Source organism: Zea mays, chromosome 1 (genome assembly GCF_902167145.1).
Source record: "Zea mays cultivar B73 chromosome 1, Zm-B73-REFERENCE-NAM-5.0, whole genome shotgun sequence".
Classification (NCBI taxonomy): Eukaryota; Viridiplantae; Streptophyta; class Magnoliopsida; order Poales; family Poaceae; genus Zea; species Zea mays.
Window position 1 is genome coordinate 62,780,776 of NC_050096.1, and position 24,353 is coordinate 62,805,128.

At 48.4% G+C, this 24,353-nt stretch overlaps 1 protein-coding gene across 1 annotated transcript; it reads left to right on the forward strand.

The window, feature by feature from the left end:
• Positions 1-21,999: 21,999 nt before the first annotated feature.
• LOC103635234 (uncharacterized) lies at positions 22,000-23,494 on the forward strand. The gene has a single exon (XM_008657745.4). It carries the CDS (start codon positions 22,296-22,298, stop codon positions 23,298-23,300), a length of 1,005 nt encoding a protein of 334 aa, XP_008655967.1. The 5' UTR covers positions 22,000-22,295; the 3' UTR covers positions 23,301-23,494.
• The last annotated feature ends 859 nt before the right edge of the window (positions 23,495-24,353 follow it).

Consider the following 24,353-nt stretch of genomic DNA (forward strand, 5'->3'; position numbering starts at 1 on the left):
AGTTTCTGCAATATACACGAATTATCATACGAAACAAAACCTTGGGGTAAAGAACAGTACCATAATAATTTTGGCTGCTACAGTTTCGTTTCTCGATCCGGGTCAAGTTGCCCCGTGCCAACTTTTCGGAAGAGGTGGCCCGGCGACTGGATGACAGAATGGTTTTATGTGAAGAATGACCTGACAGTACGAGAAGATATCAAAGGTATAATTATGCGCCCTATCTGGCAAAGCTTCGGCCTTCGGAGGCCGAAGGTTGAAATGAATGAAGCTGCCAAAGAATGCCAGAGAGCCTTCGGCGTTATCTGTTCTTTTATTGGAACTAGAGATTTAGTACAAGAGCATATTGCCTTCAGGGTATGGCCGCTCGCGGAGAAATGGGAAATGCCGCAAGAAACCATAAAAGAGGCCGACGAAGGTGGACTTATCAGGCTGAAGTACACTTTTAAGTTCAGAGATAAATTCGTTGAGCCAGATGATGACTGGTTAAAAAGCATTGAAAATTTAAGTGATAAACTGCTTGGGGCTTATTCGAAGGCCGAAGATACTGCACTGTCAGCAGCCTTCGGAGGTCGAAAAAAGAAGAGGCTGAATCGGGTGTTTGATGCAATCGGGTTCGTCTACCCTGACTATCGTTACCCCATTCGAGGGCAGAAGAGAAAAAACACAACCTCTGCAAAAGAAGAAGCTGCAACTGCTCCTAGCGAGGCAGAACCGAAAAGAAAAAGGATAAAGGTCCTCACACATCGGCCGCGCTATATTGAACCAGCTTCGGTGCCCGAGTTCACCGGAGGAATTTCTTCGGCCACCGAGGCTGAAAAGCCAATCAAATCAACCTTGCTGCCAGAAATTGCAGAAATGGCCGAAGCGCCAACAAGGATAGAATTGAAAGAACCGAAGATTTTGCTACCAGAAACCAAAGAGATGGCCGAAGCGCCATCCACAGAAAAAAATGGAAGAAGTGAAAAAACCAACTGCAGAAAAAATATCAGAAGTTTTGAGTCCTGCAGCAAATATTGAGACAGTAAAAAATCAAAAAGTGCCAGCAGTGACTCCGAAAAGAAAGAGAATGGCAAATGTGCTAGATGTACTGGAAACAATTAAATCTTCAAGCACACCTCCGAAGAAAACTACTGCCATTCCCGAAGCGAAAACTGAAATTTCTGATACTAAAGCTCCAGAGCAAGAAACTGAAGCCGAAGCTGGTTCCTCAGGGCCCGCGAAGATAAAATCCTTGGAAACTGAGGAAAAAGAAATAACAGAGCCAATTTTTGTTGAAGAAATCGGTGTCATTGCCCCCGAAGCATCCTCCAAAGTTCGTGATTATATTGTTCGTCATGCTTCGGGGAAAAAACTATCAGAAAAAGAAGAGCAAGAGGCCCAGCGCTATGCCCAAAAACTGAAGTATCCAAAGGGGGCGTTAATATTCAATGGCAGTGGAGAAGAAGACTTTTTGTATTGTCTCCCTGACAGCAAGGAGATTTCTGTCTGTCGGGAGATGAGCAAAAGCTTCGGATTCCCAACACTAGAAGACGGGCTCTCGGTGCTGTCGAAGAACGATCTGGCCGACAGCCTGGCATATAATAGCTTAAAGGTGCAACAAATGGGATCTTTATATTTTTTGTTGTGACCAAAATTTTTCATTTACTTAAATCTATTGACGCACACATATTTCTCTTTTGCAGGGCCTGATACTTAGCAATGCCCTCAGGGCACAGAAAGATGCTGAAGACGAAGGGTGCGCTATAGCCCTGAGCAACCTTCGTTCCGAAGTAATTGAACTGAGGAACGAAGGTCTTGAAAAAGATAAAATATTACACTCATTGATAAATAAAATAAAGGAAGACGAAGCTGCCTTTAAAGGTCAAGCTGAGGCTCAGAAGCGCGAGATTGAAGATCTTCGGAAACAACTGGCCAGAGTCAAGGAAGAACGCATACTTGAAGAAACTAAGCGAGAACTCAGCGATCAATGGGCAGATCACCTAGAAGGAACTGTTGAAGAGCTTCGTTCGTCCAAGAAGAAATGCTATAACAAATCTATAGAGTGTGTTAAAAAGTTAAAAGCTAGCTTCGCCAGAGTCGGCGCATTCTCAAGCGAAGAAAACTTCACAAGAGGCAATCCCGAAGATCCCATCGAATGGATCGACCACGAAGCTGAGGCCTTCGAGGAAATTTTAAATAGCCGTGGAGATATATGTGCTTTCTCGGGTGCCAGAGGAATTGCCACCATTTTAGAGAAAAAGGGCTGCGAACATGTAAAAATTTTAGCACAATCCGAAGCTGCTTTGTCCTTTGAAGATGCAAGAGATCCTTCGGCAGAAGCTAGCATGGTTGGTGGAAAATTTTTCACTGATATCTGGGATAATGGTGGCCGAGAAATGGCCGGAGAAATTATTCGAAAAAGTGAAAAGGGCATTCATGATGCTAGAGAAGTGGCTGAGGCTGCTGAAAAAAGCGCAGAGCCCGAAGGGCAAATAGGTATCAACTGATGGTTTTATTGTGTTGTAATTTTCGATTTTAAACTTCGTTCGCAATTTGTAATAGCAATGTAGCCGTATCCTGTCCTCCTTCAGATCCTACCAAAGCGTCTTCGGGGCCTCCCCCGAAAGGAGACGACGAAATTAAAGAGATGGCTGAAGCTATCATGGATGAAGTTGTTAATCGGCTCCTAAACGAGGCTGCAGAAGTCGTTTTGAGAGAAGATTAAGTATTATTGTAAAAACCTCTGAAATGTAATATATTGTAACATTTTGTAACCCTGAATGTAATATACCTGTTTTTGTTGTTCAATTCTTTACGATGCATGAAATTTTACACGTACCGTTTTTGAGTCTTTGACGAAAAAACACCTTCCCTTCTTTTCATGCTTCGTGAAGAAGAATTCTTCTTTGTCACAACAATATCCAGTGTTCTGATGAATAATATCCAGGCTTCGTGAAGATATTTTCCGAAGCTACACTTCCGAAGATTAATAATGGGTCTCCTTGTGACATCATGATTCTTCCTTTTTTCAAAACGTCCCTCTGTAGATCGATATTGTATCCACCTCTTGTGCCATATGCAACATGATGTATGATGCTTATGCTATGCAAAATGATGCGATGATGTTATGTTATGTGAGGTGATGTTTATTCCGAAGATACATACGCATCCCTGCAATAAAACACAATCTTTTATAAGCCTCCCTTAGGAGCTTCTTCGCCTTTTACTTCAGCGGAATCAGCGTTTATTTTTCGCTGTAAGCCTCCCTTAGGAGCTTCTTCGCCTTTTACTTTCAGCGGTATTCGCGTTGACTTTTCGCGCTTCGCCTTTTACTTCGGCGGTATCAGCGTTGACTTTTCGTTGTATGCTCTGCATTCCCTTTGGAACGACTTTGGAGCAGAAAACTTACTCTGCACTCCTTCTGGAGCGGCTTTTTGTGACTTCGGCAAACTTACTCTGCGTTCCTTAGAACGACTTTTTGTTGCTTCGAAGAATTTTCGATGATGTGAAGGTTCTCTTTGTTATCACAAATGTTTAAACTTCAACAACTTAGGCCTGTGAAGAAAATATATTTTCCTTGTGGCAAAACAACGAAACTTCTTACATGAAATCTAAACAATGTTCTTTATTACACAGAAAATAAGACTGAATAAGAAAGACTGCTATTAAGGTAGGATATTTGTCAATAGATGTGCTTTGACTCTGGCACAGTGCTGTTGACTGTACGAGCTTCGGACTGCTCTCTGAAGTCCCTTTGGTGTGGAGCATACTGGCTCCCTTCTGGCTGCTGGCCTTGTTGCAGCGGAGGTGGGGGCGGAGGCTGTTGCCAGGAAGCTTGGGGTTGACTCGCCGAAGCAACAGAAACTGCAGGGTGGTTGCCCACATATTCTGGGATGTAAGGCGAATGATACGAAGCAGTATGCATGACCTGCTTCGGCTGAGCTTGTTGTGCTGCAGCTTCGGCTATTTCCTTTTGCTTTTGGATGGTAACATGGCACATCCTGGTGGTATGGCCTTTGTTCTCACCGCAAAACAAGCAAAAGATTCTTCTTGGTTGATCTCCGAATCTTCCGCCGAAGCCCCTGGCGCCTCTACCTCTTGGGGCTGGTGGTCGGAAGGAGCCTTGCTGTTGCCCTGAAGTTTGTGAGGAACACTGTGGCCTTTGCTGTTGGCTCCCTCGATCATCATTTTGGGTAGAGTTATGAATTGATCTAACGTGCCTTGGATAGAACCTTCCTCCGAAGCCCCTGGTCATTTCAGAAAACCTGAAAGCCTCCTCCCTTCTTTGGCGAAAATCATTATCGGCCCGAATGTACTCGTCCATCTTTTGGAGCAGCTTCTCCAAAGTTTGAGGAGGCTTCCTAGCGAAGTACTGAGCTGACGGTCCTGGCCGAAGCCCCTTGATCATGGCCTCAATGACAATTTCATTGGGCACCGTTGGTGCCTGTGCCCTCAAACGCAAGAACCTCCGGACGTACGCCTGAAGGTATTCTTCGTGATCCTGGGTGCACTGGAATAAAGCTTGAGCAGTAACCGGCTTCGTCTGAAACCCTTGAAAGCTAGTTAACAACAAGTCCTTCAGCTTCTGCCATGAAGTAATCGTTCCTGGTCGAAGGGAGGAATACCAGGTTTGAGCAACACTCCTGACAGCCATGACAAAAGATTTGGCCATGACTGCAGCATTGCCACCATACGAAGATACTGTTGCTTCGTAGCTCATCAAAAACTGCTTCGGGTCTGAGTGGCCATCGAATACGGGAAGCTGAGGCGGCTTGTAGGACGGAGGCCAAGGTGTAGCCTGCAGCTCAGCGGACAGAGGAGAAGCATCATCGAAAACAAAATTCCCATGATGGAAATTATCATACCAGTCATCTTCGTTGAGGAAACCCTCCTGATGAAGGTCTTGGTGCTGAGGCCTTCGGTGCTGCTCATTCTGAGTAAGATGACGAACTTCTTCAGAGGCTTCGTCTATCTGCCTTTGCAGTTCAGCTAGCCTGGCCATCTTTTCTTTCTTCCTCTGCACCTGTTGATGAAGCATCTCCATGTCTCTGATTTCTTGATCTATCTCGTCCTTTGGTGGTGTCGGGCTGACAGCCTTCCTTTTCTGGCTTCGTGCTTCCCGAAGGGAGACTGTCTCCTGATTGTGGTCCAGCGGTTGCAGAGCTGCAGTCCCAGTCGCTGAAGCCTTCTTCGGCGCCATAGCGAAGGTTTATGATCGCCGAAGGTGTTCAAAAAACTCAAAGAATGGAAGTGAGTTCACCGGAGGTGGGCGCCAATGTTGGTGACTTGCTCTCAAATGCTATGAGTTAAGAACAAGGCAACATAGAAAATGTTAATCGGTAAAATCCTTCGTCCTTCGAAGCATTATTCCCCTTAGGATATAATGGTTTTCGGACGAAGGTTATGAAGGGCGTACCTTCATAAATACATTATACAAAAACGAAGGATGAATCATAAGGAATATAAAGGACAACATAGACAATTATATGTTACTATCATGTATAAACAGAAATAACGTTGGATTACAAATGTACCTTCAACCTGAAGGAGATGAAAGTACAAGCGTGACGCAAAAGCGAATGCCCAATCAGCGTGAACAGTACGGGGGTACTGTTCACCTATTTATAGACACAGGACACAGCCCATACAAAATTACATTTATGCCCTTTACATTTGATAATAATTCTATAGTAATCTATCGAGGTCTGAATAGCCTTTTCATCTTTAAGTCGGTTTCATTTTTTTGCTATCACACCGAAGCTTTCCTGCTCACACCTTCGGCGCTGCACCAACCTTCGTATTATTCTGGTCTGCTGTGATACCGACTTGAGTCCGAAGATACCTGTTCACACTTTATACTCCAGAAACACTGTCAAATCCTATTTTTGAGGACCTTCGTAAGCCGAAGGCCCCCAACATCGTGTATGAACAAAACCTAAGTGTCATGGGTGTTGCATCATGCCGAAACACGTTTCTTTGTCTGATGTCGTGTGTTCGTCTCGTTCCGTTTCGGATTTCAGTTCGCGATTTAATTCCGTTTAATGGTCGTGTGTGTCGTGGGTTTCGATCCACGATGTGACCCATCCCAGCCCGGCCCAGCTCGGCTCGCGCGCCCCCGGCGCCCCACACCCCCCATGCGCCCCCTCCTCCTCTCCCTCTCTCATTTAGATTTCCCGCGCAGCAACCTCTCTCTCCCTCTCCCATCTCTCTCTCCCCGTGGTGCCCTAGGGCTTGGAGACGGCGATCACCGGAATTTGGACCCCGAGGTGAGCTCCCCTCCCTTCTCCTCTCTCTCTCCGTCTCTCCCTCTCCCTCCTCTCTCCCCCTACGCGCGCCCCCTCTTCTCTCCCCTGCGCGCGCGCGTCCCTGCACGGCGGCGCGGCACCCCGCCCTGCCCCTCCCCTTCCCCGTCCGACGCGGGCGTGGCTCCTCCCCTCCGGTCCCCGACGACGCTCGGCCCGCCCCTGCTCCCCGGCCCCCCGGCGAGTCCCTGCGCGACGCGCGGCCTCAGCGCGGACGCGCGGCCCCTGCGCGGGCGCGGCTCGGCGCGTGTGCGCGGCCTCGGTGCGGGCGCGGCCTTGGCCCCCGGCGACGCGGCTCCGGCCCCTGCGCGAGGCCTCGACCCCCCCTGCGCGCGACCGTTCTAGCCCCGTTGCGCGGTGTCCGACCCTCGGATTAGTTACTTTCAAAATTAGTTTAATGATTGTGTTGCGTCGCGCGACGATTCAATTCAAGTTCGTATTTATCAATGTGTTGCGTCGCGCGCTTCGTCGCGCTACGATTCAATTTAAATTTGTGTTTATTAATGTGTTGTGTCACGCGCTTCGTCGCGCGACGATTCTTTTAGTTTATATTCATTAAAGTGTTGTGTCGCGCGCTTCGTCGCGCGACGATCTATTTTAACTTCAGGTTGTTTAAGGTGCGATGTCGCGCGTCCAGACGCGCGACGTTCCACTTTAAACTCAGCTCTGTTGGCGTATGTCGTCGTGCGCTTCGTCACGCGATGCTTAACGTCTCTTTATAATCAGTGCAAGTGTCTCGTTGTGCGCTCTGTCGCGCGGCGAGTCGTTTACTTCTTAATTCAATCTAAATGTCGTGTCGTACGTCTCGACGTGCGACCACTCCCTTTCAGTCATCTTCAATTGTTTATAATAATTAAATGTGGAACTTGACTTTACTTTATGCTAAAACGTAGTGTCCAAATTAATTCCCTTCCATTGAGCGAGTAATTTAATTCATAATCATGTAACGTGATCGTTTCTCGACTGTCTTTTTCTCTTTCTGTCTTAGTCTTAATTGCGAACCCGCATGGAACATCTGTTTATTTACTGCATTCTATTGTATGGTGTATTGTTCTTTTGTATTAAATGTGTGTATGTATGTATGTTTGCGCTCGCATAGAGAACGATCCGGTTGAAGAGCCCGAAGAACTCGCAGGAGAAGCCCCTGAGCAGCAGTCGGTTGGTGGAGGCAAGTGTCCCTTGACCTATCTCTGTCCTATACATACTTTAATTCACCTCCCGCATTACACATTTATCCCTAAGGATTGACTAGCTTTTGTTATCCATGTCCTTGTTTACCTATTTGGGTTGGATTATTATTGCTTAGTGTTATGCTATTGCTCAACTCTAATCAATGAACATGATGAGAATTATCAATGATACGTTGTTTTCCCTTCTTTTATTATGATGTTATACTTGTGTCTTTCAAGGGGGCTCGAGCGGTTTCTCGAGTGCCTCTCCGTAAGGACCTGTTCGGTGGATAACCGCCCGGGAAAACAGTGCAACCATGAGGGTGGAATGGGGTGCCCTTAGCTGAATAATTAGAGGATCTGGGGTATAGTTCGCTTAGCCGTCGTGCCGTCAATGGGGCTCGGTGTATGCGGTTCGCTCTGCCAAGCTTGGGTTCGCCCATTGGGGAGGAGTGCGGTGCATTTAGGAAACCTAACGGGCGGCTACAGCCCTGGAGAATCTTTGTAAAGGCTACATAGTGATGCCCTGCTGGACCACCTAGGTAGTGGTCAATGGGGAGTAGCTCTCTCCGGACAGAAAGGGAATCACTGCTTGTGGGTAAAGTGTACAACCTCTGCAGAGTGTTAGAAAACTGATATATCAGCCGTGCTCACGGTTATGAGCGGCCAAGGGAGCTCCAGTGATTAGTGGTACTTGATCAGAGATGTTCGGATTTACAGGTGGCAATGAGATTGATGGTTCTTGGTATTGACTCTGGTAATGGTAAGTGGTGCTCTTTCCATTTGGAAAGGAGTACACTTGGGTTAATAACGTGGGTTAATCCTAAAACTTGGCTTTCTCTACTAGTAATAATAATCTGACCAACTAAAAGCAACTGCTTGACTTACCCCCACATAAAGCTAGTCCACTACAGCCAAACAGGATACTTGCTGAGTATGTTGATGTGTGCTCACCCTTGCTCTACACACCAAACCCCCCCAGGTTGTCAGCATTGCAACCCCTGCTCAGGAGAGGATGAAGCCGTGGAAGGAGACTTCTAGGAGTTCCAAGACTACGACGAGTTCTAGGTGTGGGTTAGCGGCAACCCCCAGTCGGCTGCCTGTGAAGGCCGCGTTTATCTACGTTTTTTTTTCCGCACTTTGATTTATTGTAAAGACTATGTGGATGTCTCAGACATATGATGTAATCGACTATTATTTCCCTTTTTAATACTATTTGAGCACTGTGTGATGATGCCCATGTTATGTAACTGCTGTGTACGTGAATTGCTGATCCTGGCACGTACATGATTCGCATTCGGTTTGCCTTCTAAAACCGGGTGTGACATAGGTGGTATCAAAGCCGTGCTGACTGTAGGACCGCTAACCTAGAGTAGAATGGTCGTTCTAAGGATTATAGACCTCTGTCCCTGCCTTGACTTCGATATCCCTTCAAAAGTTGGTCATACCGACCAAACCTATGTTTTACTATATATTATACCTTGCTGAAAATTGTGTTTTATTCTAATCCTTCATTTATTTATGGTTCATTACTTGCTGGTCATACTAGTTCTATTCTCACTCTTATGCTTGCGGTGTCTTTTGTAGATGGCTCGTCTTAGACACACCGCACGGAAGTCTATCATCCCCTTCTTACCCTCTCGTCTCGCGGAGCGTCTGCTTCACCGTCCTGTGGCCGGTCAGTCTAGCCACTTGGAGAGGCTGCACCACCACCTGCATGAGGAGCAGGAACGTCGACGACAGGAGCAACAGGGCTCTTCTTTCTCGCTCCAGCAGGAGATAGAGTCTGTGAGGAGCTGCTCCCCTGTGCTTCCCCTGGAGGCGCCCCTGCACCACCACTGAGCGCCCTAGTCCCTGGAGTAGCTACTGGAGGAGACCCAGACGACGGAGGAGGCGACAGCAGCTCAAGCCACGACACCGACTTTTCTGCTGACCAGGAGTCAGAAGGATGGGTTGCTCGACCCATCACTCGCGACGCTGCTCGCGGGTGTCACTTCTACGATGCGCTCGACACCCTGTTACGTCGGGCACTTGACCGGCGTACTTGGTCTATCGAGTATCGCTGTGAGGTCTTCCAGCACAGTCGCGGGGTCTACCCGGACCGCTGGGAGGCGACCTGCTTGGTGCGCCGTCCGGAGAACAATCTCCGGGGTGCGGAGGTCTACTCAGAGCACTATTCCATCTTTGAGCGGAACTCAGTTGAGGCGGCCATGCAAGATGCTGCACGGTGTGCGCTTTCACACTACTGCTCAGTTCTCGGTGGGGTAGCTGATGGTCTCAACCTGAAGTACTACCCCCGCCGTCCATCTGGCAGCACAGGAGGCGTGATTGTATCACCTGTTGGTGAGGAAAATCCTAGGTTGAGCAGCACAGTCAACCTAGCCGCCGTGCTAAACACGGAGCTGGACCACGCATTAGACGAGCTGAGTAGGGCTCGTGCTGAGATCGCCCTGCTGTGGGCTGAGCGCGCGGAGCGTCGTCACCTGGATGATGGCTCCCCCGCTCCTTTCGGGACTCAGCACCCGTACCGCTCACCTCGGCGTGGACACCAGTCTTATGGCAACCCCGACTGCAAGACCAAGATAAATTTAGAGCCATAGATCATCAGAGTCGGATATTGTAATTAATACGAAGATATATACATAGAAGCTATAGTCCTAGCATTAGTCTCGCTCTTAGTTAGTCTTAGTTAGACAGGGTAGTTTGCTATATCCTGTGCATTTATGTTTATCATGATGAACTATGTTTGATTTGGATCTTTGTAATGACTATCACCAGAGTGTGGGTATCCCCTGCATTTTGGTTTACCTGTTATGTTAATGGAGTTAGTTATCTAGTTGGGAAGCCTTTTATTCCACTTTCCTCCTTATCTGAGAAGCTGTGTTGGTCTGTGTTGGAGATCAGTGAAGATGCTCATTTGTTCAGTGTTGTGGAGAATTCTATACTCTTTTCTTATGCTGCAAGATTTGCAAGATCAATTCTGATGTGTGGTTGCATTCTGTAGATGTCAGAAAACAGGCGCAGAGGAGGAAGGCGTGCTCAGCAGGAGCAGGCAGCTCAGCAGGATGAGGCACCCCCAGCAGCAGCAGCTGCCGCCCCCGCCCGCAATGTCCATCGAGCAGATGTTCCTGATGCAAACTCAGGCAGTTCAAGCCATCGGTTAGACTCTGGCCGCCATTCAGCAGCAGCAGCCACCACCTCAGCCTCAGATGCCTCAGATGCCCAGAGACAAGCGTGCTGAATTCATGAGAGGTCATCCACCAACGTTTGCTCACTCTTTTGACCCCATGGATGCTGAAGACTGGCTGCGCACTGTGGAGCGGGAGTTGCATACCGCTCAGTGCGATGATGGGGAGAAAGTCCCGTATGGTCCCCGTCTGTTGAGAGGAGCAGCCCAGTCATGGTGGGAGTCTTATCTTGCCACCCATGCCAACCCCGACACCATCACCTGGGAAGAGTTCAGAGGAAGCTTTCGTCAATACCATGTTCCTGCCGGTCTGATGACAGTGAAGAAGGAGGAGTTCCTGGCCCTCAAGCAAGGGTCATCGTCTATCAGTGAGTACCGGGACAGGTTTCTGCAGTTGTCTCGCTATGCTCCTTAAGATGTCAACACCGACGCCAAGAGACAGTACCATTTCCTGAGAGGCTTGGTTGACCCTCTGCAGTATCAGCTGATGAATCACACCTTCCCGACATTCCAGCACCTGATTGACAGAGCAATCATGACAGAGAGAAAGCGTAAGGAGATGGAGGATCGCAAGCGCAAAATCAGTGGACCCCAGCCTGGAAGCAGCAATCGCCCTCATTTCTCAAGCAATCAACCTCAGCAGTTCAGGCAGAACTAGCGTCCACCTCAGCAGCAGCAGTTTCAAAGGCAGTTTCCTCAGCATCAGCATCAGAATCGCCAGAACAATCAGTCAGGAGGAGGTCAGTTCCAGAGGCAGAATCAGCAGGCACCTCGTCTTCCTGCCCCAGCAAACCAGCAGAACAGTCAGGCAGCACCAGCTCAGGTTGGAAACAGAGCATGTTTCCACTGTGGAGAGCAAGGCCATTGGGTTATGCAATGTCCGAAGAAGGCAGCCTAGCAGCAGTCAGGCCCCAATGCCCCAGCAAAGCAGAATGTGTCTCAGCCTGGAGCAGGCAACCGCTCTCAGCCGCGCTATAACCATGGGAGACTGAACCACTTGGAGGCTGAAGCAGTTCAGGAGACCCCCGGCATGATAGTAGGTATGTTTCCAGTCGACTCCCATATTGCAGAAGTGTTATTTGATACTGGAGCAATGCATTCATTCATTACTGCATCATGGGTAAAAGCACATAGTCTTCAAATAACTACCATGTCAACCCCCATTCAAATTGACTCAGCCGGTGGTAGAATTCGAGACGATAGCATTTGTTTGAATGTAAGTGTGGAAATAAGGGGGATAGTGTTTCTCGCTAATCTCATAGTAATGGGTACTCAGGGAATAGATGTCATCCTAGGGATGAATTGGCTAGATAAGTATCAGGCAGTTATCAGTTGTGATAAGAGGACAATCAAGTTGGTGTCCCCACTAGGAGAGGAAGTGGTGACCGAGTTAGTCCCGCCTGAGCCAAAGAAAGGAAGTTGTTATCAGATGGCTATTGATAGCAGTGAAGTAGACCCAATTGAGATTATCAAGGTTGTGTCTGAGTTCCCAGATGTGTTTCCAAAGGACTTACCAGGTATGCCACCAGAGCGGAAAGTTGAGTTTGCTATAGAGCTTCTTCCTGGAAGCGCCCCTATCTTTAAGAGAGCTTACAGAATATCCAGACCAGAGTTGGTTGAACTTAAGAAACAGATTGATGAGCTGTCAAAGAAAGGTTACATTCGGCCAAGCACCTCGCCTTGGGCTGCCCCTGTCCTATTTGTGGAGAAGAAAGATGGCACCAAAAGGTTGTGTATCGATTATTGAGCTCTGAATGAGGTCACAATCAAGAACAAGTACCCTTTGCCCAGAATAGAAGATCTGTTCGACCAGTTGAGAGGAGCCAGCGTGTTCTCCAAGATAGATCTGAGGTCAGGTTATCATCAGCTCAGGATTCGACCTTTAGACATTCCGAAGACGACATTCATTACCAAGTATGGGTTGTATGAGTTCACTGTGATGTCTTCCGGTCTAACCAATGCACCGACCTTCTTCATGAACTTGATGAACAGTGTATTCATGGATTATCTTGATAAGTTTGTGGTGGTATATTGATGACATTCTGATATATTCTCCAAGCGAAGAAGAGCATGCAGATCATTTGAGGATGGTATTGCAGAGATTACGAGAGCACCAGCTGTATGCAAAGTTGAGCAAGTGTGAGTTCTGGATCAGCGAAGTTCTGTTCTTGGGTCACATAATCAACAAAGGAGGATTGGTTGTGGATCCGAAGAAAGTGGCAGACATTCTGAACTAGAAAGCGCCAACAGATGCTCGAGGAATCAAGAGCTTAATTGGAATGGCCGGATATTATCGACGATTCATTGAAGGGTTTTCGAAGATTCCGAAACCAATGACAGCTTTGCTAAGCAACAAGGTTGAGTTCAAGTGGACCCAGAAATGTCAAGAGGCCTTTGAAGCGCTGAAAGAGAAGTTGACTACAGCGCCTGTCTTAGTCTTGCCTGATGTGCACAAGCCCTTCTCGGTGTATTGCGATGCCTGTTACACCGGTTTGGGATGCGTGTTGATGCAAGAGGGAAGAGTTGTGGCGTACTCGTCCCGACAGCTGAAGGTTCATGAGCAGAATTATCCAATCCATGACCTAGAGTTGGCAGCAGTGGTTCACGCATTGAAGACATGGAGGCACTATCTGTATGGACAGAAATGTGATGTTTACACAGACCACAAGAGTCTGAAGTACATAATCACTCAGTCAGAGCTGAATATGAGGCAAAGAAGATGGTTAGAGTTGATCAAGGACTATGAATTGGAGATTCACTACCATCCAGGCAAAGCGAACATAGTGGCGGATGCTCTGAGCAGGAAGAGTCAAGTCAATCTGATGGTCGCTCGTCCGATGCCTTATGAGTTGGCCAAAGAGTTTGACAGGTTGAGTCTCGGATTTCTGAATAATTCGCGAGGAGTCACAATTGAGTTGGAACCTACCCTGGAGCGGGAAATCAAAGAAGCGCAGAAGAATGATGAGAAGATCAGTGAGATCCGACGACTGATTCTGTAAGGCAAAGGCAAAGATTTTCGGGAGGATGCAGAAGGTGTGATATGGTTCAAAGACCGCTTGTGTGTTCCCAATGTCCAGTCTATTCGAGAATTGATTCTCAAGGAAGCTCATGAGACAACCTATTCGATTCACCCCGGAAGTGAGAAGATGTATCAGGATCTGAAGAAGAAATTCTGGTGGTACGGAATGAAGAGGGAAATCGCAGAGCATGTGGCGATGTGTGATAGTTGTCGGCGGATCAAGGCAGAGCACCAGAGACCAGCTGGATTTTTGCAACCGTTGCAAATTCCTCAGTGGAAATGGGATGAAATCGGTATGGACTTCATAGTCGGATTGCCTCGCACTCGAGCCGGCTACGATTCCATTTGGGTAGTGGTGGACCGCTTGACCAAGTCAGTCCACTTCATACCTGTCAAGACCAACTACAACAGTGCAGTATTGGCAGAATTGTACATGTCTCGAATTGTTTGTCTTCATGGTGTGCCAAAGAAGATAGTGTCAGACAGAGGAACACAATTCACCTCTCATTTCTGGCAGCAGCTGCATGAAGCTTTGGGCACACATCTGAATTTCAGTTCAGCTTATCATCTGCAGACAGATGGTCAGACCAAAAGAACCAATCAAATTCTTGAAGATATGTTGAGAGCCTGTGCATTGCAAGATCAGTCCGGATGGGACAAGAGATTGCCTTATGCAGAGTTCTCCTATAACAACAGTTACCAGGCTAGCTTGAAGATGTCACCTTTTCAGGCGCTCTATGGGAGGAGTTGTAGAACTCCGTTGCAATGGGATCAGCCTGGAGAAAGCAAGTGTTCGGGCCAGACATTCTACTTGAAGCTGAAGAGAACATCAAGATGGTTCGAGAGAACCTGAAGATAGCGCAATCAAGGCAGCAAAGCTATGCAGACACAAGAAGAAGAGAGCTGAGTTTCGAGGTTGGAGATTTTGTCTATCTGAAAGTGTCACCGATCAGAGGAGTCAGAAGATTCGGAGTCAAAAGCAAGCTAGCATCCCGCTACATCGGTCCGTATCAAATTCTCGCAAAGCGTGGAGAAGTGGCCTATCATCTCAGTTTGCCAGAAGGTTTGTCCGCAGTGCATGATGTCTTTCATGTGTCTTAGTTGAAGAAGTGTTTGCGTGTGCCAGAAGAGCAGTTGCTAGTGGAAGGTCTGGAGGTCCAGGAGGACTTGACCTACATAGAGAAACCAACGCAAATCCTTGAGACTGCAGACAGAGTCACCCGAAGGAAGACCATCAGAATGTGCAAAGTCAGATGGAATCATCACTCTGAGGAAGAAGCAACCTGGGAGCGTGAAGACGATCTGATGGCTAAATACCCTGGGCTCTTTGCTAGCCAACCCTGAATCTCGAGGGCGAGATTCTTTTAAGGGGGATAGGTTTGTAACGCCCTGAATTTGGGGGTAGAATTTTTTCTTCTTTTCTCTCACCAAATTCGGGTGTTACTCTCTTTTCTCTTCCCGTTCCGCTCCTTCTTCCCAATTTCAAACCAGTATAGTGACAGGTGTCCGTGTCGTGTATTAACAAAACCTAAGTGTCATGGGTGTTGCATCATGTCGAAACACGTTTCTTTGTCTGATGCCGTGTGTTCGTCTCGTTTCGTTTCGGATTTCAGTTCACGATTTAATTCCGTTTAATGGTCGTGCGTGTCGTGGGTTTCGATCCGTGATGTGACCCAGCCCAGCCCAGCCCGGCTCGCGCGCCCCCGGCGCCCCACACCCCCCCATGCGCCCCCTCCTCCTCTCCCTCTCTCATTTGGATTTCCCGCGCAGCAACCTCTCTCTCTCCCTCTCCCATCTCTCTCTCCATGTGGTGCCCTAGGGCTTGGAGACGGCGATCACCAGAATTTGGACCCTGAGGTGAGCTCCCCTCCCTTCTCCTCTCTCTCTCCCTCTCTCCCCTCTCTCCCCCTGCGCGTCCCCCTCTTCTCTCCCCTGCGCGCTGCGCGTCCCTGCGCGGCGGCGCGGCACGCCGCCCCGCCCCTCCCCTTCCCTGTCCGGCGCAGGCGCGACCCCTCCCCTCCGGTCCCCGGCGGCGCTCGGCCCGCCCCTGCTCCCCAGCCCCCTGGCGCGTCCCTGCACAGGGTGGTGACAAGAAACAAGGCTCGACTTGTGGCAAAAGGTTATGCCCAAGTCGCAGGTTTGGATTTCAAGGAGACTTTTGCTCCTGTGGCTAGGCTAGAGTCTATTCGCATTCTATTAGCCTATGCTGCTCACCACTCTTTTAGGTTGTTTCAAATGGATGTGAAGAGCGCTTTCCTCAATGGGCCAATCAAGGAGGAGGTGTACGTGGAACAACCCCCTGGCTTTGAGGATGAACGGTACCCCGATCATGTGTGTAAGCTCTCTAAGGCGCTCTATGGACTTAAGGAAGCCCCAAAAGCATAGTATGAATGCCTTAGAGATTTTCTAATTGCTAATGCTTTCAAGGTTGGCAAAGCCGATCCAACTCTTTTCACTAAGACTTGTGATGGTGACCTATTTGTGTGCCAAATTTATGTCGATGACATAATATTTGGTTCTACTAACCAAACGTCTTGTGAGGAGTTTAGCAGGGTGATGACATAGAAATTTGAGATGTCGATGATGGGCGAGTTGAACTACTTCCTTGGGTTCCAAGTGAAGCAACTCAAGGACGGCACCTTCATCTCCCAAATGTACACGCAAGATCTTCTCAAGCGGTTTGGGATGAAGGACGCCAAGCCCGTAAAGATGCCAATGGGAACAGACGGACATGTCGACCTCAACAAAGGAGGTAAGTCCGTTGATCAAAAGGCATACCGGTCTATGATAGGATCATTGCTTTATTTATGTGCTAGTAGACCGGATATTATGCTAAGCGTATGCATGTGTGCTAGATTTCAATCCGATCCAAGGGAGTGTCACCTTGTGGCCGTTAAGCGAATTCTTAGGTATTTAGTTGCTACGCTTTGCTTCGGGATCTAGTATCCAAAGGGGTCTACCTTTGACTTGATTGGATATTCAGACTCCGATTATGCTGGATGCAAGGTTGATAGGAAGAGTACATCAGGGACATGCCAATTCCTAGGAAGGTCCCTAGTGTCTTGGAGTTCAAAGAAACAAACTTTCGTTGCCCTATCCACCGCTGAGGCCGAGTACGTTGCTGCAGGACAGTGTTGCGCGCAACTACTTTGGATGAGGCAAACCCTCCGGGACTTTGGCTACAATCTGAGCAAAGTCCCACTCCTATGTGACAATGAGAGTGCAATCCGCATGGCGGATAATCCTGTTGAACACAGCCGCACTAAGCACATAGACATCCGGCATCACTTTTTGAGGGACCACCAGCAAAAGGGAGATATCGAAGTGTTTTATGTTAGCACCAAGAACCAGCTAGCCGATATCTTTACCAAGCCTTTAGATGAGAAGACCTTTTGCAGGCTGCGTAGTGAGCTAAATGTCTTAGATTTGCGTAACTTGGATTGATTTATAGCATACATGTGTTTTATGCCTTTGATCAAGTTATTTTATGCATTTATGAGATTTATTGTTTATTGATGGTGCTCAAGTTGTGCAAGGGATCCCCGGACCTCACAAGTCCATGTGTGAGTAATGCACATACTTAGGGGGAGAAGTGCTACAACTTGATCCTTTGAGACTAACAATTGCGTTGAGTTTACTTAAGGTAGTCTCAAAGGTGAATTGAAAGGGATATGTGAACTTGGACCATGCAAAGACTTCCACTGCACTCCGGTATTAACTCCAAGTTCATATCTATGCTCTTATTGCCTTTTTGCTCTTAAAGGGCCAATAATGATCCCGTTTTGGTGCTTGATGCCAAAGGGGGAGAAATTAAGGCCAAAGCAAATGGATCAGCTACCACTTGAGAATTTTGAAAATAATAGAAAATATTAGAGTTAGAACTTTTGATTTGTCAAAATACTCTTTTTATCAAAATTTGGTCTCTTGTGGGGAAAATGTTTGATTATGGGAAAAGGGGGAGTTTTTGGCTCTTAATCATTTTTACTCTTGGATTATCTCTCTTTGTGCCCAAATAAGTATGTTTGATTTAGAGATAGGAAAATGAATTTAATTTACAAAAGCAAACCAAGTGGTGGCAAAGAACGACCCAAATATGTCAAATTTGAATCAAAAACAATTTTTGTTCTCAAATACATTGATGTTGCACTTCCATTGGTTGCTTTTTGATGTGTTGGCATAAATCACCAAAAAGGGGGAGATTGAAAGGGAAATGTGCCCTTGGGCCATTTCTAGTATATTTTGGTGATTAAGTGTCCAACACATATTAAGTGGGTTATTATATGCCAAATGATGAATGAAGTGCAAATCAACAAGAAGGTATGTTTCTAAGACTTAGTACATTGATTTGGGTACTAATGCATTGTATCTAAGTGATAGAAACAGAAGAAAAAGGTTTGGAAAAGAGTTGGGTGTGTACAACCAACTGTTGCTCGGTCTGGGTGCACCGGACTGTCCGGTGGTGCACCAGACAGTGTCCGGTGTGCCAGTCTGGCTTCCGGCGAACTGGCCGCTCTCGGGAAAACTTCGGCGGCGTACGGATATAATTCACCGGACTGTCCGATGGTGCACCGGACTGTCCGCTGAGCCAACAGTCGCCAGCGCAACGGTCGGCCGCCAAATCTACGGGCGACGCGTGGCCCGCTCCAACGGTCGGAAGGGGCACCGGACTGTCTGGTGTGCACCGGACAGTGTCCGGTGCGCCAACCGATGCCAGAGTTGCAACGGTCAGCTATGCCAGATTAGGAAGGAGATCCGCACCGGACATGCTACACCACCCGACAGAAGGCAAGATTTGCCTTCCAAGATTGCCTCCAACGGCTCCTAGCTGCCTTGGGGCTATAAAAGGGACCCCTAGGCGCATGGAGGAGTCACCCAAGCATTCTTTGACCATTCCTAAGCACGAAGACTCCATTCTCGCGCATTCGATTCTTTGAGATAGTGACTTGAGCTCCATTTGAGTAGAGAACTCCTCGAGTTGTGTTGTGAGCTCAAGTTGTGGCTTGTGTGCGTGATTGTGCTCTTGTTTTGAGTCTTCTGTGTGTTGCTCTTCCCTCCCTTACTTCCGTGCTTCTTTGTGATCATCAATTGTAAGGGCGAGAGGCTCCAAGTTGTGGAGATTCCTCGCGAACGGGAGAAAGTAAAAGAAAGGAAAACACCGTGGTATTCAAGTTGATCATTGGATCACTTGAAAGGGGTTGAGTGCAACCCTCGTCCATTGGGACGCCACAACGTGGAGTAGGCAAGTGTTATACTTGGCCGAACCAAGGGATAAATCACCGTGTCTTTTGTGTTGTCTTTCCTTGTGACCATTGTGTTTCACAAAAGATCGGTCCTTAGCCACTTGGTCTTATTGCACTAACTCTTAACCAAGTTTTTGTGGCTACAAGTATTTGATTTTTACAGGATCACCTATTCACCCCCCCCCCCTCTAGGTGCTCTCAAGTATAATGCAAGTCACCCAACTGGACCTAGCGATATTTAACCCGAACCAGTGTAAAATCCTTATGTCCTCCTTGCATACCATCGACACCACACACATAAAGAACATAGATTACTAGCCGGTGGTTTTAGAACATCGACATTTACGTGTCGTATAAGAGATTATTTGCACGTCATGGCATGTTTTTCACCATACTGTTGCAGATGGACGAAAACACTGTCAATTGTGTCCTATGCGCTAGCGTGCGCTTTGGTACTTTCAATTTCATCATCACCGCTAAGGGAGCGGCAGTGCGGGTCACAACACCCACACGGCTCTCCACCGGCACCACCGTCGAGGCATTCATGGGGCTATGGTTCCATAGTTAAGAAGCGTCCCTACGAAGTCCCCGAACAACAAGCACGACTGCTTGAGGCCCCACCATCGGGCCCAAAGGCCATGCCCACACCAGCTTCCCACGAACATCGAGTTTGTGAGTATGACTAGGTATGCTCTGGAGTCGATTTATGATCTTCTTGCCTACGAATCACCCGAATCCTTTGATGAGGACTCGAGTGGATGGAACAACCATCTTGCTTCTAACCTTAGAGAGGCAAGCAAGGAGGCATGCCCGCTCTTCATACGTGCCACGACTCAGCACACATAGCTCCTTGCAAAACAACATGGGAACAGTCCGGGCCAATACTTGTTCACCGCGAAGGTTGGCATGGTCACGCCCGTACGACAAGACTCGCACACTAGCAAAAGGTCAATCATGGTGCCGAAATAGGAACAACTAAGGAGGCACGCCCGCTCTACGAGCGTGCCACATCCTCACAAAACAACATGACAACAGCCCGGGCCAATACGTGTTCACCACGAAGGTTGGCACGGTCACGGGCGTACGACAAGACTTGCACACTTACAAAGGCCAATCGTGGTGCCGAAACAGGAACATCCAGGGTCCACCTATGATGTGTACAACATTCTACGCATGTGGATGCCTCTAGGGACAATCAAGACGCCACATGAAACGAAAATAGGCCTAAAAACCATTTCCACACTTGTTTTTGGTAATTGATGACCATCACAACCATTCGAGCTAACAAGTTTGCTAAGTTATAAATTTAAGTACCCAGAAAATACTTTAAGGAAGATCAACCCTCAAAACAACATCTCGTGGACCGTTCGAAGCTCTAGTACGGACTGTCCAGGATAACGTTGATTATCCTAGACGAGAACGTTTTGAAAATACCACATGTACTAGAAACCGTCTGGGCCCTCCTGGCGGACCGTCTGCAACACCTCGATGAATTTCAAACAGGAACTATGCCAAATGCACATCTCTACTATGGACTATCCGAAGGAAAGTCGAGTACCGTCTGGCACTATGCGCGGACAATCTGGCCTCATGCGCGGACCGTCCGCCTGTTGAAGATCAATCTAGCCCGAAGGTGTCAGGTTCGGTAAAATGAATTATAGCGTCCACGCGGACCGTGTGGAGGCACGACCGGATCGTCCGCATCAGGCTTTCCCTGACATCTGACGACACATTTAATTCGATTATAGTCGTTGATTATAGCCATTATAACTGACGTTGCAATCCAGATGTTGATGTGTAGGGGCATACAATTTGGGCCATCTAGCATTATTCATATGCTTTTGTACATGCAATTGTGTTTCATGTCCAGTTTACATAGTTTGTTGGTGTTTGTCCTCATTTTTTATTTATCTTGTGTACGAGTACACTACATCTATAGATGGCCAATAAGCACGAGTCCCACGAGCCTGGCACGAAGCCCGCTGTTTGGGCCCGATCCGAGCCCGGCACGGTTCTATGCGGGCCCCGGCTGGCCCGGCACGAATAAGCGGGTCGGGCTCGGACAGAAAACTAGGCACGGTGGGCTAGCCCGGCACGACACGTTTATCTTTAAGCCCGTTAAACTCGTTTTTTGTACTAAAACATGCTTACCGACCCGCTTAGTCCGCTTTTTCCGTGCTAAACGGGTTGGCCCGTTTAGGCCTGATGCGGGTCGGGCTCAGACAGAAAATCGAGCCCGCGAGCTTAAACGGCTCGGCCCGGTTTTCTAACCGTGTCTGGTGAGCTGGGCCTAAAACGGGATGGGCTTCACTGGGCCAAGCCGGGCTGGGCCGGGCGAACCGTTTGGCCATCTCTAACTACATCATGGGTAAAGCGCCATCCTGCTGGCCAATTGGGTTACGCCACGTGAGGACATGAGATCCTGAACACTATCGTTTCACAACGGAGCGGAACCAGGGCTCCAGCTGTGGTACATGTAACGAAGGACGAGCATGGAAAATAGCGACAAACGGATTGACACCGACACATAAAAAACACCTTTTTAGACATTTCTCGAGACCACCACTACTCGTGCCCATGCGGTCAGTGGCGGACGCAGAACAAAATTCTAGGTGGGGCCAACAGTGCAAGAGACAAATCACCAGACTAAACTATAAATATAGATTAATGATAATAACATAAATGTTAAATAATAATATCTAGTGTTTCCAAAATGATATGAATACCAAAAAACCTTTTTGGCTACCAAAAGGAGAGCTATAGAGAGAAAATAGGTGGACTGACTGAGGACGAGGCACTAGAGCGGAGCAGCCGCATCGGCGCGTCGTTCTGGCGAGTCATCGAAATTGTCGTGAGATGGCGTTGGTGAGACGACGACAGCTAGGAGGAGCGAGTGCAGGAAGCAAGGTAGCGATAGATGACGGCAAGCGACACCCATTGTCGTGTTGCAACGGCGCGGTGAGACTCTAATGAGTTAGCGAGGGACAGATGACACCACGGTCCCACCAACAACTTGCCCATCTGCTGGTGCGGACTAGGAGGCAAAATATCAACGTTGTCTGCAGGATCCCGACGAGTCGACGAGCTGATGAGTGATGAGAAGGTAAGGTGCGCTGCAACGGGCGGGTTAGATGACCGAAGACCGAAGAAGCGAGTGAGCCACGACTGGGCTTGCGCTAGGGAAGAGAATCAAATGGCTCAGATAAAGAGTGGACTGAGCAGTGAAGCGTCGATAGAAAAATAGATCAAAACCTAGTTTTAATTAGAATAGATTTGTCCACGCTAACTATACAAAAAATTGTTTATTTTGGTGTGTACCTAAACCTATGTATAAGGGGTTAAAAAATTGAGGTGGGGCCATGGCCCACCTTGCCCACCCCTTGGATCTGCCACTGCATGCGGTGGTTCGACCAGATCCATCTCACACCCTTATCCTCTTTACGCCTCACCACTACAGAGAAAAAGAGAAACCTGCGAGCGACGGGGACTATGGCCGCCACCCGCACCGCCCTGGCCCTGCTAGGGCACGAGGGCATGGAATCTGGGCCCAGGCCGGCGGCGCCGCGCCGCAGCAGGCTACGCGTCGTCGCCGTCGCGCTGCGGACCAGGCCCACCAGCCTCGCGGCCCCGGGTCTCCCGCCCGCGGCGCCGGAGCCCGTGCTGCCGTCGCCGCCCGTGGCCGCGGGCGCCGCGGCGGTGCTGCTCGAGGCGGGCGTGCCGCCTGCCGACCTCCGGCGCGCGGCGGGGATGTGCCCGGAGCTGCTGTCCGTGTCCGCGGAAGCCGTCGAGGCCGCGCTCCGGTTCCTCACGGAGGAGGCGGGCGTCGCCGAGGCCGACCTCCCGCGCGTGCTCCGGCGGCGCCCGCGCCTGCTCGTGTCTCCCGTGGCGGCGCGGCTGCGGCCCACGCTCTACTTCCTGCGCGCGCTCGGCGTGCCCGACCTGCACCGCCGCGCCGACCTGCTGTCCTTCTCCGTGGAGGGCAAGCTGCTGCCGCGGCTCGAGTTCCTCGAGTCGCTGGGCCTGCCGGCGCGCGCCGCGCGCTCCATGGCGCGCCGCTTCCCCGCGCTCTTCGGCTACGGCGTGGAGGGGAACATGCGGCCCAAGGCGGACTACCTCCTGGGCGCCATGGCCCGCCGCGCCGACGAGCTGTACGACTTCCCCGAGTACTTCTCCTACGCGCTGGCCACGCGCATCGTGCCGCGTTACGAGGCCTGCGCCGCGCGCGGGGTCAGCAGGCTGCCGCTTCCCGCCATGCTCCGCCCCGGGGACGCCAAGTTCCGCTCCACTCTCACCAGCTGCGTCGGGTCCATGCTGCCCCGGAGGCGGTCGGCGCTGTGGCACGCCACGTGGGTGGATGACGACGCGGCGGCGGCGGCGGCGGCGAAGGAGACCACGGTGTGACGTGCGCATTGGTAGCGAGCGAGAGGCTCTTGCCTCTTGGTGGTGTAACATATGTCCATAAGGATTTGCATTGGCTGCTTGTAAAGTATGATAGCCATGATGAATTATCTAGTTGGTTCCTCCCAGTGAACAATGGCACTGTTGGCTATACTTGCTTATGCTTATATATATACAGGTCCCTACGGCCCTACCTATGCTTTTCGGGTCCTGGCGCAAAAGACACACTGATGTCATATAAAAGAAAAATATAAATATACACATTATCAAAGTATAACCATTAATCATTATATAACTAGATCCTGTTTGGAACAGCTCTAGAAAATTTGGTGACTTTTGATGGAGCTTATAATTAGGTGTTTGAAAAATCGTGGAACTGGAGCTATAAGCTTTTAGAAAATATTTAGATAAATTATTTTGTTTATTATTTAGATTAATTTTTAAACACTTTTTAATTTATATCATAAACTATAGCTCTACACTATAGCTAGAAACTAGAGACATCTCAAACACCCCTATATATTTTCTTGCCGTATTAAAAAGATACTACATCCATTCTTAAATATACAACGGTGTTGATTTTTTAAAACTTTGACCACTTGTTTTATTAAAAAAATATGAAATTATCATTTATTTTGTTATGAATTATTTTATCACTTAGGGTAGTTTGAGTGTGACTTTAAAGTTTACATTTTAAATAAATATTTTGAATAAGATGAGTGGTCAATATTTTTTTTTAAGAAAAATCAATGGCGTCATATATTTAAGAACGAAAGGAAGGGAGTATAACTGTTTGCTATTCTTCAAAATAAAATCTGCAATTATATATTTATATTTAATATTCTTTGAAACATGGTTTTAAATTGTTGTTGTATCTAATTCATTGAGTTTTCCTTGTGTCATGGTACTACGTATGCACATGAATAATTAACAAAATTTTGTATGCAATAAGGCCATTAGAAAAACAACCCACCCAATTCATAACCTTTAAAATACCATCATATAGCTCGTACTAACGCTACACGAATGGAGGGGTCGATGGCGCGAGGGGAAGGA